General features: G+C 51.0%; 4 protein-coding genes across 4 annotated transcripts; all 4 read right to left on the reverse strand.

The window, feature by feature from the left end:
- Positions 1 to 249: 249 nt before the first annotated feature.
- Positions 250 to 2249, reverse strand: J4E84_006454 (uncharacterized protein; the record flags this gene model as incomplete). Its single annotated transcript, XM_049389043.1, has 2 exons — positions 250 to 1457; positions 1505 to 2249. The coding sequence occupies 2 exons, from the start codon at positions 2247 to 2249 to the stop codon at positions 250 to 252; spliced, it is 1953 nt and encodes a 650-aa protein (XP_049243317.1).
- A 2427-nt stretch (positions 2250 to 4676) lies between these two features.
- On the reverse strand, positions 4677 to 5962 carry J4E84_006455 (uncharacterized protein; the record flags this gene model as incomplete). Its single annotated transcript, XM_049389044.1, has 2 exons — positions 4677 to 5480; positions 5603 to 5962. The coding sequence occupies 2 exons, from the start codon at positions 5960 to 5962 to the stop codon at positions 4677 to 4679; spliced, it is 1164 nt and encodes a 387-aa protein (XP_049243318.1).
- A 1770-nt stretch (positions 5963 to 7732) lies between these two features.
- On the reverse strand, positions 7733 to 8812 carry J4E84_006456 (uncharacterized protein; the record flags this gene model as incomplete). The annotated part of the gene is made up of 1 exon (XM_049389045.1): positions 7733 to 8812. The coding sequence occupies one exon, from the start codon at positions 8810 to 8812 to the stop codon at positions 7733 to 7735; it is 1080 nt and encodes a 359-aa protein (XP_049243319.1).
- Positions 8813 to 9228: 416 nt separating this feature from the next.
- J4E84_006457 (uncharacterized protein) lies at positions 9229 to 11307 on the reverse strand (the record flags this gene model as incomplete). Its single annotated transcript, XM_049389046.1, has 1 exon — positions 9229 to 11307. One exon carries the CDS (start codon positions 11305 to 11307, stop codon positions 9229 to 9231), a length of 2079 nt encoding a protein of 692 aa, XP_049243320.1.
- Between the last annotated feature and the right edge of the window lie 931 nt (positions 11308 to 12238).

Below are 12238 nucleotides of genomic sequence, written 5' to 3' on the forward strand. Positions count from 1 at the left end.
TGGCGGGGTTGTAACTTTTTTTGATGAGCGCGCAACTGGCGGGGCACGCCTCGGTGATGCAGGGACGGGCGGCGCCGAAGAGCCGCAATGCATGGTATGGTAATGTCGCACGTGTGATAGGTGAATGGCAATGGAACGTTCGGTATACGTGTATTGACTCAATTACTATCTACAAAAGAGAGGTGGTATCATATTTCAACCCGCGCTGAATCCAATCCCTATGTCGCCAAAAGCAAACTAGAAAATATCTCACATCATCAGGTATCCAGACACGGCCGCTGCCAGAGCAAGACCGAGGACGTTGGGCACAAACTTTCCTACACCGCTGTCATCATCGCCGTTGTTTGTAGTGGCGAGCTGACCAACGATCAACTCGGGAGTGTATGGCTGCGATGTCTCGACTGTGGTGCCGTTCCAGCAGTAGTCAGTGAAGCACTGCTGGCACACTTGTGGGATAGCCTCGCCGTTGCGCTCCAGACTCCTAGAGAGAATAGCGCATCCGACGCAAGTAGGCCAGTTTGAAGCACCCTCACGTGTGGAGTTTGCTTGGGTGACGACGTCGTAGCCGTTCTCGATCATGCCGTTGCGCTCTGAGATGCTGTAGTCGAGCTTGTTGAAGGTGGAGGTGTTGGACCAGAAGACGTAGGGTGCGTTGGGGAGGTAGACGACGAGAGGAGGGATGTTGTCGCCCTCAGTGACGTTGCTGCTGTTGCAACCAAAGAAAGCGGGGCGGCTGTTGAAACCCAGGGCAACGAAAGTGTCCTGACCGGGGATGTAAGGGAATGAAGTCCTGTTCATGAGAGTGCCGCTTGCACGCTCGTAGGTCGCAACCAGAGAGGTACCGTTAGGCCAGTTCTGCGATGGGTCGTCCTCCTCGACGGTGTCGCCAGAGGAGTCGATAGCAAAGACGACATCGACCTGGCGTACGGGCTGAATGACCGGGTTGAAGGGAATGTTCTGGCCATCCTCACCACCGTCAACGAGAGTAAGACGCTCCCTGTCAGCACTGGGGTTCGTCTCGTTGTGGTAACGGAAGAAAGGGTTGGGCGAGTAGTCGGCGATATCGTCACCGTCTTCACCGATACCCTTGAGAATGTTCGATACAAAGTTCACCAGGATCTGAGGTACGTCCTGGATGGTGTTCAATGTGAGGAAGATCTGGTTGAACAAGGAGCTGCTGGTTCCCATGACGAAACCCAGGTTGTCGAAGCCCTCAACACAGCCCTGGTCTTGAGCAAGTTCACCCTCGCTGAAATTGGAACCGATGTACTTCAGAGGAGCAAAGCCGTAGGTTGTAGGGTCAAATGAGCCCATTTCGAACGGGTTGAACTCGAAGTTGGTGGCGTTCAAAGAGATGATCAAGTCTCCGGGCGAACGCTCATCTGCGACGAGGATAGGCATTGGTGCGTTTCCAGACGAGAAGTCTTGGTCGTCCTGGATGGAAGAGAAGGTGTAGGCTATTGGGGTTAGCTTGTGGACTTAAAGGATCTGGGGGTAAACATACCTGGAGCACCATCACTGGCGTTGATGAGCTGGAAAGAAAGACCGCGACCGTACACATCGGTAATCGACGTGTTGAAGTCACCAGCCGGCGAATCGCTCTTGTCCTTAACTGTGCTGACCAAGTTGTCGTAGTACTGCGCAGTCGAGAGCAGCTGGATTCCCTTCGTAGGAGGCCCCTTGAACAGCGAGTTCTGGAATTGCCAAATCGCCGAGTCCTCCCCCTTGTTGATGATTGCCTCAACGGAGGTAAAGTTGTTGGCGTAGATGCTGCCAATCATCCAGCCTCCTCCCGATAATGCGGAAACATATGTGGATGCCTGCAAGATTCCTCCCAGATGTCCTGCACTCGTCGAGTTCGATGTCCGACTGTCAAACGCCGCTAGAGCACCCGCACCGTTCAGCAGGGCCCGGTATCCTCCACCAGAGAACGAGATCGCGATGTTCGGTAGGGCGGTAGTGTTGTCGCGGTGGTTGCTAATGTATTGACCAACGTCGAAGCCCTCAATGTTGACGCGTTCGAGGAACTCGCGCATGGGATCGATCGTGTTCGGCCTCCTCTTCTGGAGCCATTCTGTCTCTTGCTGTGAGAGTTTGTCGGCGGATCGAATGCTCGGGCGCGTGGATGGGCAGTTGACTTCGGCTGGCGCGTATCCGTTGGGAGCCTGGGGCGAGGCACGCTTCAATATATCCAAGTCATTGGGAGGTACGACTCTAGCTTCCCGAGGAACAACCGCAGATGCTGTCATGCGTCAGCTGGGTCCCTGCAGGAACACAAGGAGGCACAACACTTACAGGTCGCTAAACTAGTCAATGCCGAAGCAGACAACACAGAAGAATACTTCATCCTAACGAATGGATGTGAAGAAAGGAGGGTGAGAAGGCTGAGAAGACGCGAAATGAATCGCGAACAAATGCGGAATCATGGCAATGTTAAATGATGCGCTCCATGCTGACGGGAGGCTGCGGAATGACCCACACTGCACAGGCGGCTATGCTCCTGGCTCCAACGCACCAAACGCCCGGAAGAGCTAGGAGGATCTGACCTCATAGGCGTGCTACTAGGCGTGCCACTTGTCGTGGCTGAAGGCCCTGACGATCAAACTTTATTTTTAGTCCCATCTCTTCTCGTCGAGGTTTTGTCCGTGTTTAGCTCTCAACTAGCCTTTTCTCACATCAACGTTCGAAGCCTAATTTCTAGCTATTCTATTAGCCGCCCCACCTATTAGTAGGCCTATATTAGGCGGCAGCTAATCCTAAAAAAAATCTACTAGCCTTTTTTAACCTAGCTACTAACACTACAATTACCCTAAATTTCTAAAAAAACAATAATTACAATGCTAGCTGCTACGCCTACTACGCCTACTGCTAAGGTAAGTGCAATTTAGTATAAAGAAATAGTACTAATAAGCATAGCAACCTGCTATTTGCAACCTCTATAGAGCACTTAGTGTTTAGACTCCTCTCTTATAGTAAAAAGACACCTATCTCTACGTTGTAAACCTTTAAAGATACTATTATTAGATATATAAAGAAGCCCTCGCTATTACTCTTAAGTAATAATAATAAATTCTTGCTGTCTATAGTAATTATAACTACTCTAATAATGTTAAGATTACTACTGCTATTGCTTTTATTAGAGACTACCTTCTTAAGGTCCTAGCCCTTAGGCTTATCTTGTAGACTAATGTTAGGAATACCCTAGCTACTAAGTACAACCTAGAGGCATAAGTTAGATCTATGTTTAGTAGAAGAATACACTAAAGATAGATTAGCTAAATGTAGATTAATCTAAAATTAGTTAAGAGCCTTATGCAAAGCAAGGATTGGTTTGTAAAGTGCTGTCGCATGCTCGCCTGAATCATCAGGCCCTCAGCCATCATCGGTCTTGACAGATCATCTTCGTTTGCAGCAGTCGCTAGCTGACACCGCCTTTCTGCGGTAAGGCTGTGGTCAGCGGGCACCGTTGTGGCGCGTCATCTCCCGTGAGTGGCTGGCGCTCATTTCGAAACAATACGCTTTCGGCACTCGGCAAGCTGCCGGTACGAAGGGTACGAAAAAGAACCTTGATACGACCCTGTCACCCTGGCATTGAGTGTGGTGTGTTACTTTCTCCATGTTTGAGATGTCGAGACAAGCGTTTGGCGCAAAGTAAGTATCGCTGCCCTGTTGTTATGCAATAAACAATGTCGTCATCTTCGTTAGGCCCTGATCGCGACTATTGCCGTACACAGCGCGTCGCGTCCACGACGCTAGGCAGCCTGCGTACGGGCATTTCACTCGACCGAATTCCCAGACATTACCTGAAGAGAGTGTTTTTCTTCACCACAGCGTATGCGCCATGCGCAGCGAGGAGTAGCTTCGCAAATAGTTCTGTTCCGAGGCTCCGGACTCCGCCATGACGATCAACGGGCGACACATAACGTCGCGGCGGTGCTATGGCCTCGCGCTACACAACGAATCGCGACGGTGCATAATACTAGGCTATGAGCTAGATGCATGTATGGAGATGAAAGTATTGTTGACGCGGCCTGCAGGAGATGTCGCTGAGCGTAATCGTATACGCCGTACGAAAAGAGACGTTCTCGGCGATTGCGCCCCGCGGCTTCCACCCGAAGTCGCTCCAACGGCAACTGCGTACTGCCATGTTGAGAGTACGCCACCTCCGCCTTACAAATCGTTCGTTCGTCCGAACCTAAGCCTCCACCTCCACGTCTCCTTCCAGCCCATGGATCCTGTGGCGATGGTCCGCCATCGACTACTCAACAACGCAGAGGCACTGCTAACGGGTGGCTTACTCGCTGAGAACCAGTGTGAGGTGAACCATGATTCATGCATACCGAGCACAACGACAATGAGGAAGAGCATGCACCTTGACTCATACTGGACCCTGGTCACGGTCAGGCTAGTCATTGAAGTCTTACTGTACATCTCATGAAGATCTGCGGCATACAACCTCACAAGCAACGACGATGATGGTCGCCACCTTCATATCATCATCGTACATTGTATCAACTTCTCTCCCTGTATCTCGTGCTTTCCATGTATATCCTCCAACTACTCATTTCGTCCACTCGGAAGACCTAGCTACCGCACTTGTACGAGCCCAATCTCCCTCCGCTATCATCGTATCTAGCACTAATCCCCACGGCAACATTATGCATACCTAACACACTCTAAGCACGCCGAAGTCTACCTGGCTTCACTACTGGCTCCTCATCGGAGTCATCAGACACCATCGTATCCGGCAACTTGCTCTTGCCCATAAGTCCGGCCAGACCATCTATCTCGCGCGAAGCCATCGTGCCAGGATGCGCAGCCTCAAAGGCCTCTTCACCCAAATCAGCATCACGCTTGACCGCTTTGCCCTTGCCGCTAGCCTTCGCATAGCGTTCTTTCTTTGCATCCTTGACCGTGATCTTCTTGTTGTCCTTGGTCTCCGGCCACACGGAATCGAGAGCATCGGCAGCCTCATAGAGTGCGTTGATGGCTTCGCGAACGTCTTCCTCTTGCAGTTCCTTTGGACCCCAAGGAGTGTTGTCGAGACGAGCCTTCTTCGCATCGATGAGCGCATCTGAAGCGATCTCGTCGTTACCCGCTGTTGCTTCAGCGAGAATCGCGATCAGAGCGAGGACCCCCGGCTCAAACTTCATCGCCGTGTCCTTGATCCACCAGAAGCTCTTGATGTCGCGCTTCGACGCGGACACACTGTACTTCTGCTTCAACGTCTTCGCGTTCGCAGAATCGAAGTCCTTGATTAAGCTCGCGATACGGCTGTATGGCTTGACGAGGCGGAGAACGTTCTTGCGGAGGGGGGCATCGCAACGACGAAGCTTGCTCATGTGGTTGCGAAGAGCTTCTTTTCCGAGTGACTGCAGGTACGTTAGTATGTTTTCAATGCAGAAATCGTCATCGTCGTCGTCATCGTCTTCCTCCAAAGATCGGACCTTGCGTGTGGCCTGGATGAGTAGACCCTCAGTCTTGAGGATAGTAGGCAGTGGGCCAATGCGTAGTCATAGATGCATTCGCTGAGTTCTCTGGGTAGGTGGGCGAATGGGAAAGTACCAGTCGTTTCCCTTCCTCAACAAATCTTGAAACTTACCCTTAGTGACCTGCGCAATAGGCCTGATGTATCATCAAGATACAGAACGACCTCGAGCTCAGGCTCTGGGCGGATACGGTGGTAGTCGTAAGTACCGATCAGCAGCCTTTCTCCATCGGCGACATTGTTGAAGTGGAAGGAGTTCATGTCGCTATTGTAGAGTAGCTCGCCATTGATGTCGCAGGCCCAGATCTCTTGATCACGAAGACGAAGTGTGCGCTCAATGTTGAAGATGATGTCGTCATGTGTCATTGACGGTGTAATGAGGAAGTTGTCCGCTTTGTCACCGGTCTCGGGGCAAAAGAGCTCCACCTTGATGGCGCGGGAGCGGTTCGGCGGGAGGGGGGTGGTGGGTGCCATGATGTAGATGTAGATGTAGATGCGAATGTAATGTATGTAGTCAGGGGATGGGGATGGTTGGAGAAGAGAGTGTTGTGGTGGCAGAAGAAAGATATATACCCACTGACATGATACTAGTCGCGGTGAAGATGAAGGTGAAGGTGAGCACGGCTCAAAATCTGCGCCCAATTTCGCAGTGACGTCGCCTCCTTGGAAGCCTCCATTGCCTGTCCGTGGACAACAATAGAGGTCGAGGTGAAGGGGTGCTGCCTAGATATGTGCGCCATCTCGGGGGCTTCCTTTCACTGAATCACTTCGCAAGTTTTCGTATTTAGCTAGGTCGAATGATCACGAGCAAGGCTTTACAAGTGAATTCTTGGAAGCCCTCATCAGACGTTCATGTTCTGTTGCTGTAGGGACAGTATTTGCGCAGCGGTATCACACCGCGCGGATGGCCTGGGTACAAACGAGCGCTCGCTCACCTTCACAAATGTAAACAACCCCACAGTTCTGGGGCACCCACCATCAGCCCATACTAAGCGGATATTGAATTCTTCTATATATACCAACTAATTCGTCTATATTCCACGAAGAAACAACGAACAGTCTGGCTAGTGTTCTACGCATGTTTCCCTATAGTCTAGGGAGTTTAATCCGTGTCTCTAGTGGCTTAGTAAGAGTTTCTTTTTGCCTCTTTCTGCGGCCTCGTGTTCGAAACTCTGCAAGATTTACTATTTTTTGCGCTTTGATGCGAGACCGTACCTTGGTGAAAGTGAATCATAAACGTGATTAGGTTGAGTAAAGTCTAGTTGTTTGCAAAAAGAGGCAAGCTTACGAAGACGTGCAGTAAATTGTATTAATTACTATGTTCAGAGGATGTTGTTAGGCGTACACGAGTACGAAGTAAGTGTATATGGCTACCTACGTAAGTATATGATAAACTTCTAGGTGTGCTATAGACCACTAGAATGTTATTCTGAAAACTCTTGACATACTCCTAAACGTCGCTAACTACTCGTATTCGTTACGGGAAAGTAGGAAGTAGATGCCTGGGGAAGTCGCAACAGTGGCATGATTGTGAATTCCAGCTTCGTTCGCTACGGTCAACCTCAAGAAGGATGTCGAGTACGTTGCTTGAGATGAAAGATTGGGGCGTCCGTACTACAGAAATGACCAAAAACCTTATACGAGACCCGGGGTTATTCGCTACGATCGATTTCTTTGGCAAAATCGTCCCTGGTGAACACCTCTCAGGTGAAGACTTCCTCCTCGCCAGTGCCGAGGCTAGCCGCCAGGCTAACATCCTTCCGAGCCCAAGGATATCCAGGATTAAGATGTGTTGGACGCCGTCCAAACCATGTAAGAGGCCGCCGAAGCGATTGATTTCATATCAGACGACAACGATCCTACCCGCGTAAATCAGGTTAGTGGCTGAGCCTGGAGGATGTCATTGAGATTGAAGTGAGTGGAGTGATACATGCCGAGACGTCAAAAACCTCCTGGGTCTGGCATGATGTTCAAGTGGATACTTGGGCATTCATAGAAGGTGTTCTGGGTCTACTATGATGGACTTCCGATCCATTGATAAGTCACTGAAGAAACTCTGGATACCATGAGAATTTGACTACTTGATCGAACGCACGATGATAATAACACGCCTACTGAGCAGATGCTTGATCCCATAGCCTTGAAGCACAGAGGTAGTACAATACATATGGCCGCTCTCGATCGAACGCCCTCTCGTTCATCGCATATACTTCTTCTCACCACCAAATGCCCAAGCTTAACACCCTAGGCCGCTTTCTCTACAGTCAGATACCTCTTGTACAGGCCGATACTGCCCTGCCTCTTGTCATATACGTAAGGGCCCCAGACCACCTTAGCGCCAGGTCCGAACAGTCTAGTGGCCAATCTTTCAGCAAGATCAAAGGTCTTCGTATGGAAAGCCTCGTCTCCGTATTCGCGCCTTGTAGGAATCGTAATCTTCAGCTTCTGCAGCCTACCCTCCCAATAGCCAAGATCCAAAGTGTCCCACTCTTCAATACAATCTTCTAGCGAATCCTCATCATCCGATTCATAGTCGAGACGATGACTCCATTCCAAATCCATCGTCAAGTTTTCAACTTGCAGGCCTTGAAGAAGGACCAGGAATTTCGGGTCGTCGTCCATAAGCTGGTCGACCTCTCTCCTGATTGCGATGTGGCGAATGACGTTCCTATTCATGACCAGCGAGTTGGTCAAGCCAGCCATGTCGGGAGGGTTACTATGGGCTTTTGTGTAATTGGTGTAATCGTAGTAGTCGATTATGACGAACGTTCGGGTAGCGCCAAAGCACAGGAGTGCTTCTGAGCAGAGTTGCTTGTTGCTGCGAAGCCAGTTGGGAAGACCTTCCGGTACGGCTGAGTTAAGACCCATGTACCACATATCATAGCGACCCTCATACCATTCATATTCTTTCCACATATCACCTAGGTAGCCACCCTCATACCATCCATATTCTTTATCTCGATCCTTCTCTTCTGTGTCTTCTTTATCCTCTTCCTCCTCAGATCCCTCGCCGTTCACCGCATCGATCTCCTTCTGTTCATTCACAACCCGGAGACCGTACTTGGGAGACGTTTGGCAAGTGGCTAGCAACAGGAGATTATCGGCGCGGAATACTCTGGCCTCCGTTCTTAGGGCGTACTTGTATATCGTATCGCGGAGTTCTCGTGGAAGGCGGAAGAATGGAAACACACCGGGCGGAACCCAATCTTCCGCGATCTTTGCTACTTGTCGTGCTTCCTTGGGTGTGGTGGGCGTTTTCTTGAGCTTGCCGCCGTCGATCCTTTGGAAGAGCGACTCCCGAACACGAACGTCGAAATAACTCATGGCGGCTTAGAGTAGGTGGATGAAGATATCTCACCGGAGAGAGTAGTCTGAACGCGAAGGAAGCTGGCGGAAGGCGATTCGTAAACAGAAATGATAGAGCCTAGTGGGTACTAGCCCTGATCAGGCAGCAACGGTCCACTCTCACTTCGGTGAGTGAGTGCGAGCGCACGGGCGCCTTCACTGATACAACCCGCAAGAGGGCAACGAAATTTGACAAAAAGACATGACTTGTATGCAAAACCGAACACCAGGGTATACTGTTAGCTTTGCGATTACCATTTGCTTTCGTTACAGGTGTCACAGATGTACTGCGTTGATAGACTTGGTCGAATGTTTGATGACAGTTACACATGCATCAAGAAGGCTTCTCCTATACATGACTACATACGGGCACGGCTCATAGCAGTACCAGCTACTCAGATCCCTCCGTTCAGGTAGTAATCCAGAGGGTATCCCAGCCAATCACACTGCTCCACATCCGTGTATCCAGCACTCTTGCTAGGCCAATCCAATAGCCTAATCTCATCTCCCGATTTCTTAGTCGCATCAACCTGCATCCACTGACCATACTTCGTCACACCTTCAAGCACCTTGTAGTACCCTCTTACATCAAGATACTTCAAGCTAGGGTTCGGGTCGCCGTTCCTGATAAAGGAAGCGAAGTAGCTGGTAGTGAGTTGAACACTCCACAGATCCTCTGGTTCGCGAATGCGGTTCAGAACGCCGAAGAACCAAGGTGAGTCTGCGCCGTGGAAGCGGAAGTACGGGTTTTCGGGGTTGTCGTTGGCGGGACCACCCAGGTTGTTGGGGTCGTAGCCGTCGATGGAACGGTCGAGTTGGTAGTAATATGTCTTTGAGAAGGCTTTTGATCGCGAGGCAGAGTAGACGGTCGATTGGTCGGCACAGCGGAATGTCTTGTCGGTGGCAATGCGTTGCGAGACGTTGAAAGAGTCGAGCGTTAGGTTACCGGTGCTGGTAAAGGGAAAAAGACCGGACTGGATGACGCGTTCGGCCCATGTGCTGTTGATACCAAGCGCTTCCTGAAGGCCTTGAGAATGGTTTGAGATGGGGCTTGTGGGGTATGTGGAGAATGAAGCGCCATCGTCGAGAACGGTGCCGAAGATTACGGGAATGTGTGCGGTACTGGCATTGCGAGTTGAGATGATGAGTTCGGGCGTGTTGACGTAAGTACCGTCTTGGACAACGTATCGGGCTACAGTGTTAAATCCAACTAGGTCTGCAGCAGGAACCTTGTCGAGGCAAGCGATTTGAGCTGACACATCAGTGCTGTTGCAGCCAGCGGCCGCAAAGATCTGAGGTCCGGCGACGGTGTAGCTCTGATTGACCGTGTAGTAGGTTGAGTATGTGGTCCCATAGTCACCGTCTAGACCAAGTGTTACGCCTCCTCCGAGGTTAGATAAGGCAACGGCGCCTTGAAACTTTCCAATGGCTTTAGGAGAACCCAATAGTGTTCGGACAGAGCCGGCTCCGGCAGATCCGCCAGCGATGGTTATCCTCTCTGGATCACCACCGAAAGCAGCGATGTTTGCAATGGTCCAGTCAAGTGCCACGATCTGGTCGGCGATACCGAAGTTGCCCTTGATGTCTGTTCCAGGAATGGCTAGGAAGCCGAGGGTGGAAAGACGGTAGTTGATGTTGACAACAACAAGATCCTCCTTGCTAGCAAGGTTTCCGCCGTCAGAGAGTGGATCTGCACCACTTCCTCCGGTGAACCCACCACCATGGATCCAGAACAATACGGGACGGAGCTGCTTCTTCGATCCTACTTTGGGGATGTATGGTGTTTGGATGTTGAGGAAGAGACAATCTTCGCTTCCACCGCCACCTTGGATGCAATTCGAGCCGTACTCGGTGGCCTGAATTGTTTGGCCCTTCTTGGAGTAGAGCGAAGAGTACTTGAAACGGGTAGGCGTGTCGGCATATGGAATGCCGAGGAACCTAAAAGACTTCTGATTTCGGTATCCGACGAATGTATTTCCACCCGACGCAACTGAGATAGAGCTTCCGTTCACAGGCCCGGCACTTGCTGATCCATTGTTTGCCGATTGGGTACACAAGACTGGGAGTTGCTTGTGGTGCGATGAAGCAGACATGTACTTCACTCGGTTGCCGACTGAGACCACGCCGCTGTCGATGTAGTACCCTCGTTCAGCGTCGGTGTATTTGGCATAATCTTGATACGAGAGAGCATCGTTGAAGTCAGCCTGGTACTTCTGGAGCGTAGCCTTGGAGATAAGTTTCTCATTGAGCGAGGCACAGGCTGCTGCTGCATTGGCTTGAGGAACCGGATCGAGAATGATGGCACCGATGTGGTTCTTGTCGTCTGAGCCGTTGAGATTGTTCTGGTAAACGAGTGTCAAAGAGGACTTTGCGTTCGAAACGCTGACAGCAGGTGCTGATCCCACTGGCGAAGCCTGAGAGACAGCAACAATACCAGCCGCTGCGGCGGCAACGAGGGTGGTGATGACTGTCATCTTCAATGTCCAGCTTGGCGCAGAGACTTGATCGACAGCTGGAGAACCATGGTCGTTCATCTTGATCCTCTTATACGGCACCGGTAACCCGGATGGCGTCGTGCTTGCAGATGAACAACCGTAGCGCTAACCACAAGCAGCTCTCCTCCACATGAGGCTATTGGAAATAAGCATTCGAGAACGGGCTAACCCCAGGAAACGAGGTGTAGATCGATCACTAGGCAGGGGCAGTGGCAGAATGCTTAAGCAGAAGACTGGTACCGCAACGATACTACCGAACGACATAGGCGTACTAAAACCTCTCGTATCTGAAGCGGATGCACTCGCCTCAACATGGGCATACGATATGCATCTTCGGCTGTCACTTAATATCGCAATGGATGTGAATCCTTCCAGATCGATGTATCGCTTGGCCTGCAGTTAGATCACACCGAGCGCAGCATCGCGATAGTGGTCTATGCATCTTCATCCGAGGTTCAGATCCGATGTAATTTAGCCGTTTAGGCACTGCGTGTAGCCCGCCGGCCTCGTGGCGATGGCATCATGGATGCTAGATGATGCAGGGGTCGAGGTGGACGTCTTCGCTGTCCGTTCGCGGGGTGTGGCTTGAACTGGGGAGCGGAGGAGTGGAAGCTGGAAATTTGATGGGGTTCCGGGGTCAAGACGCGCAGCTTGGTGCTAGCCATATTGGGCGCTAGTCGCCATCTTCCCCTCACACCTGGGCACAACCTGGCAGGTTTGATCCTCCCGGCAATCGACTACTTCCTTGCTTGAGGGAAACGGCGGATGTATCTACACGATTCTGACGGCTGTGTCTATGGTCATTGACAGAATCCTGTATTGCCGCGAAACACGACAACTCAAAAGCATCTTTCATGCGTACCGCTGGGCATCCTTCATCTCATTGGAGGATTAATCTGACGCTCTTCAT

Source organism: Alternaria hordeiaustralica (assembly GCF_023758085.1).
Source record: "Alternaria hordeiaustralica strain BMP 2776 chromosome Unknown scaffold_12, whole genome shotgun sequence".
NCBI classification, from domain to species: Eukaryota; Fungi; Ascomycota; class Dothideomycetes; order Pleosporales; family Pleosporaceae; genus Alternaria; species Alternaria hordeiaustralica.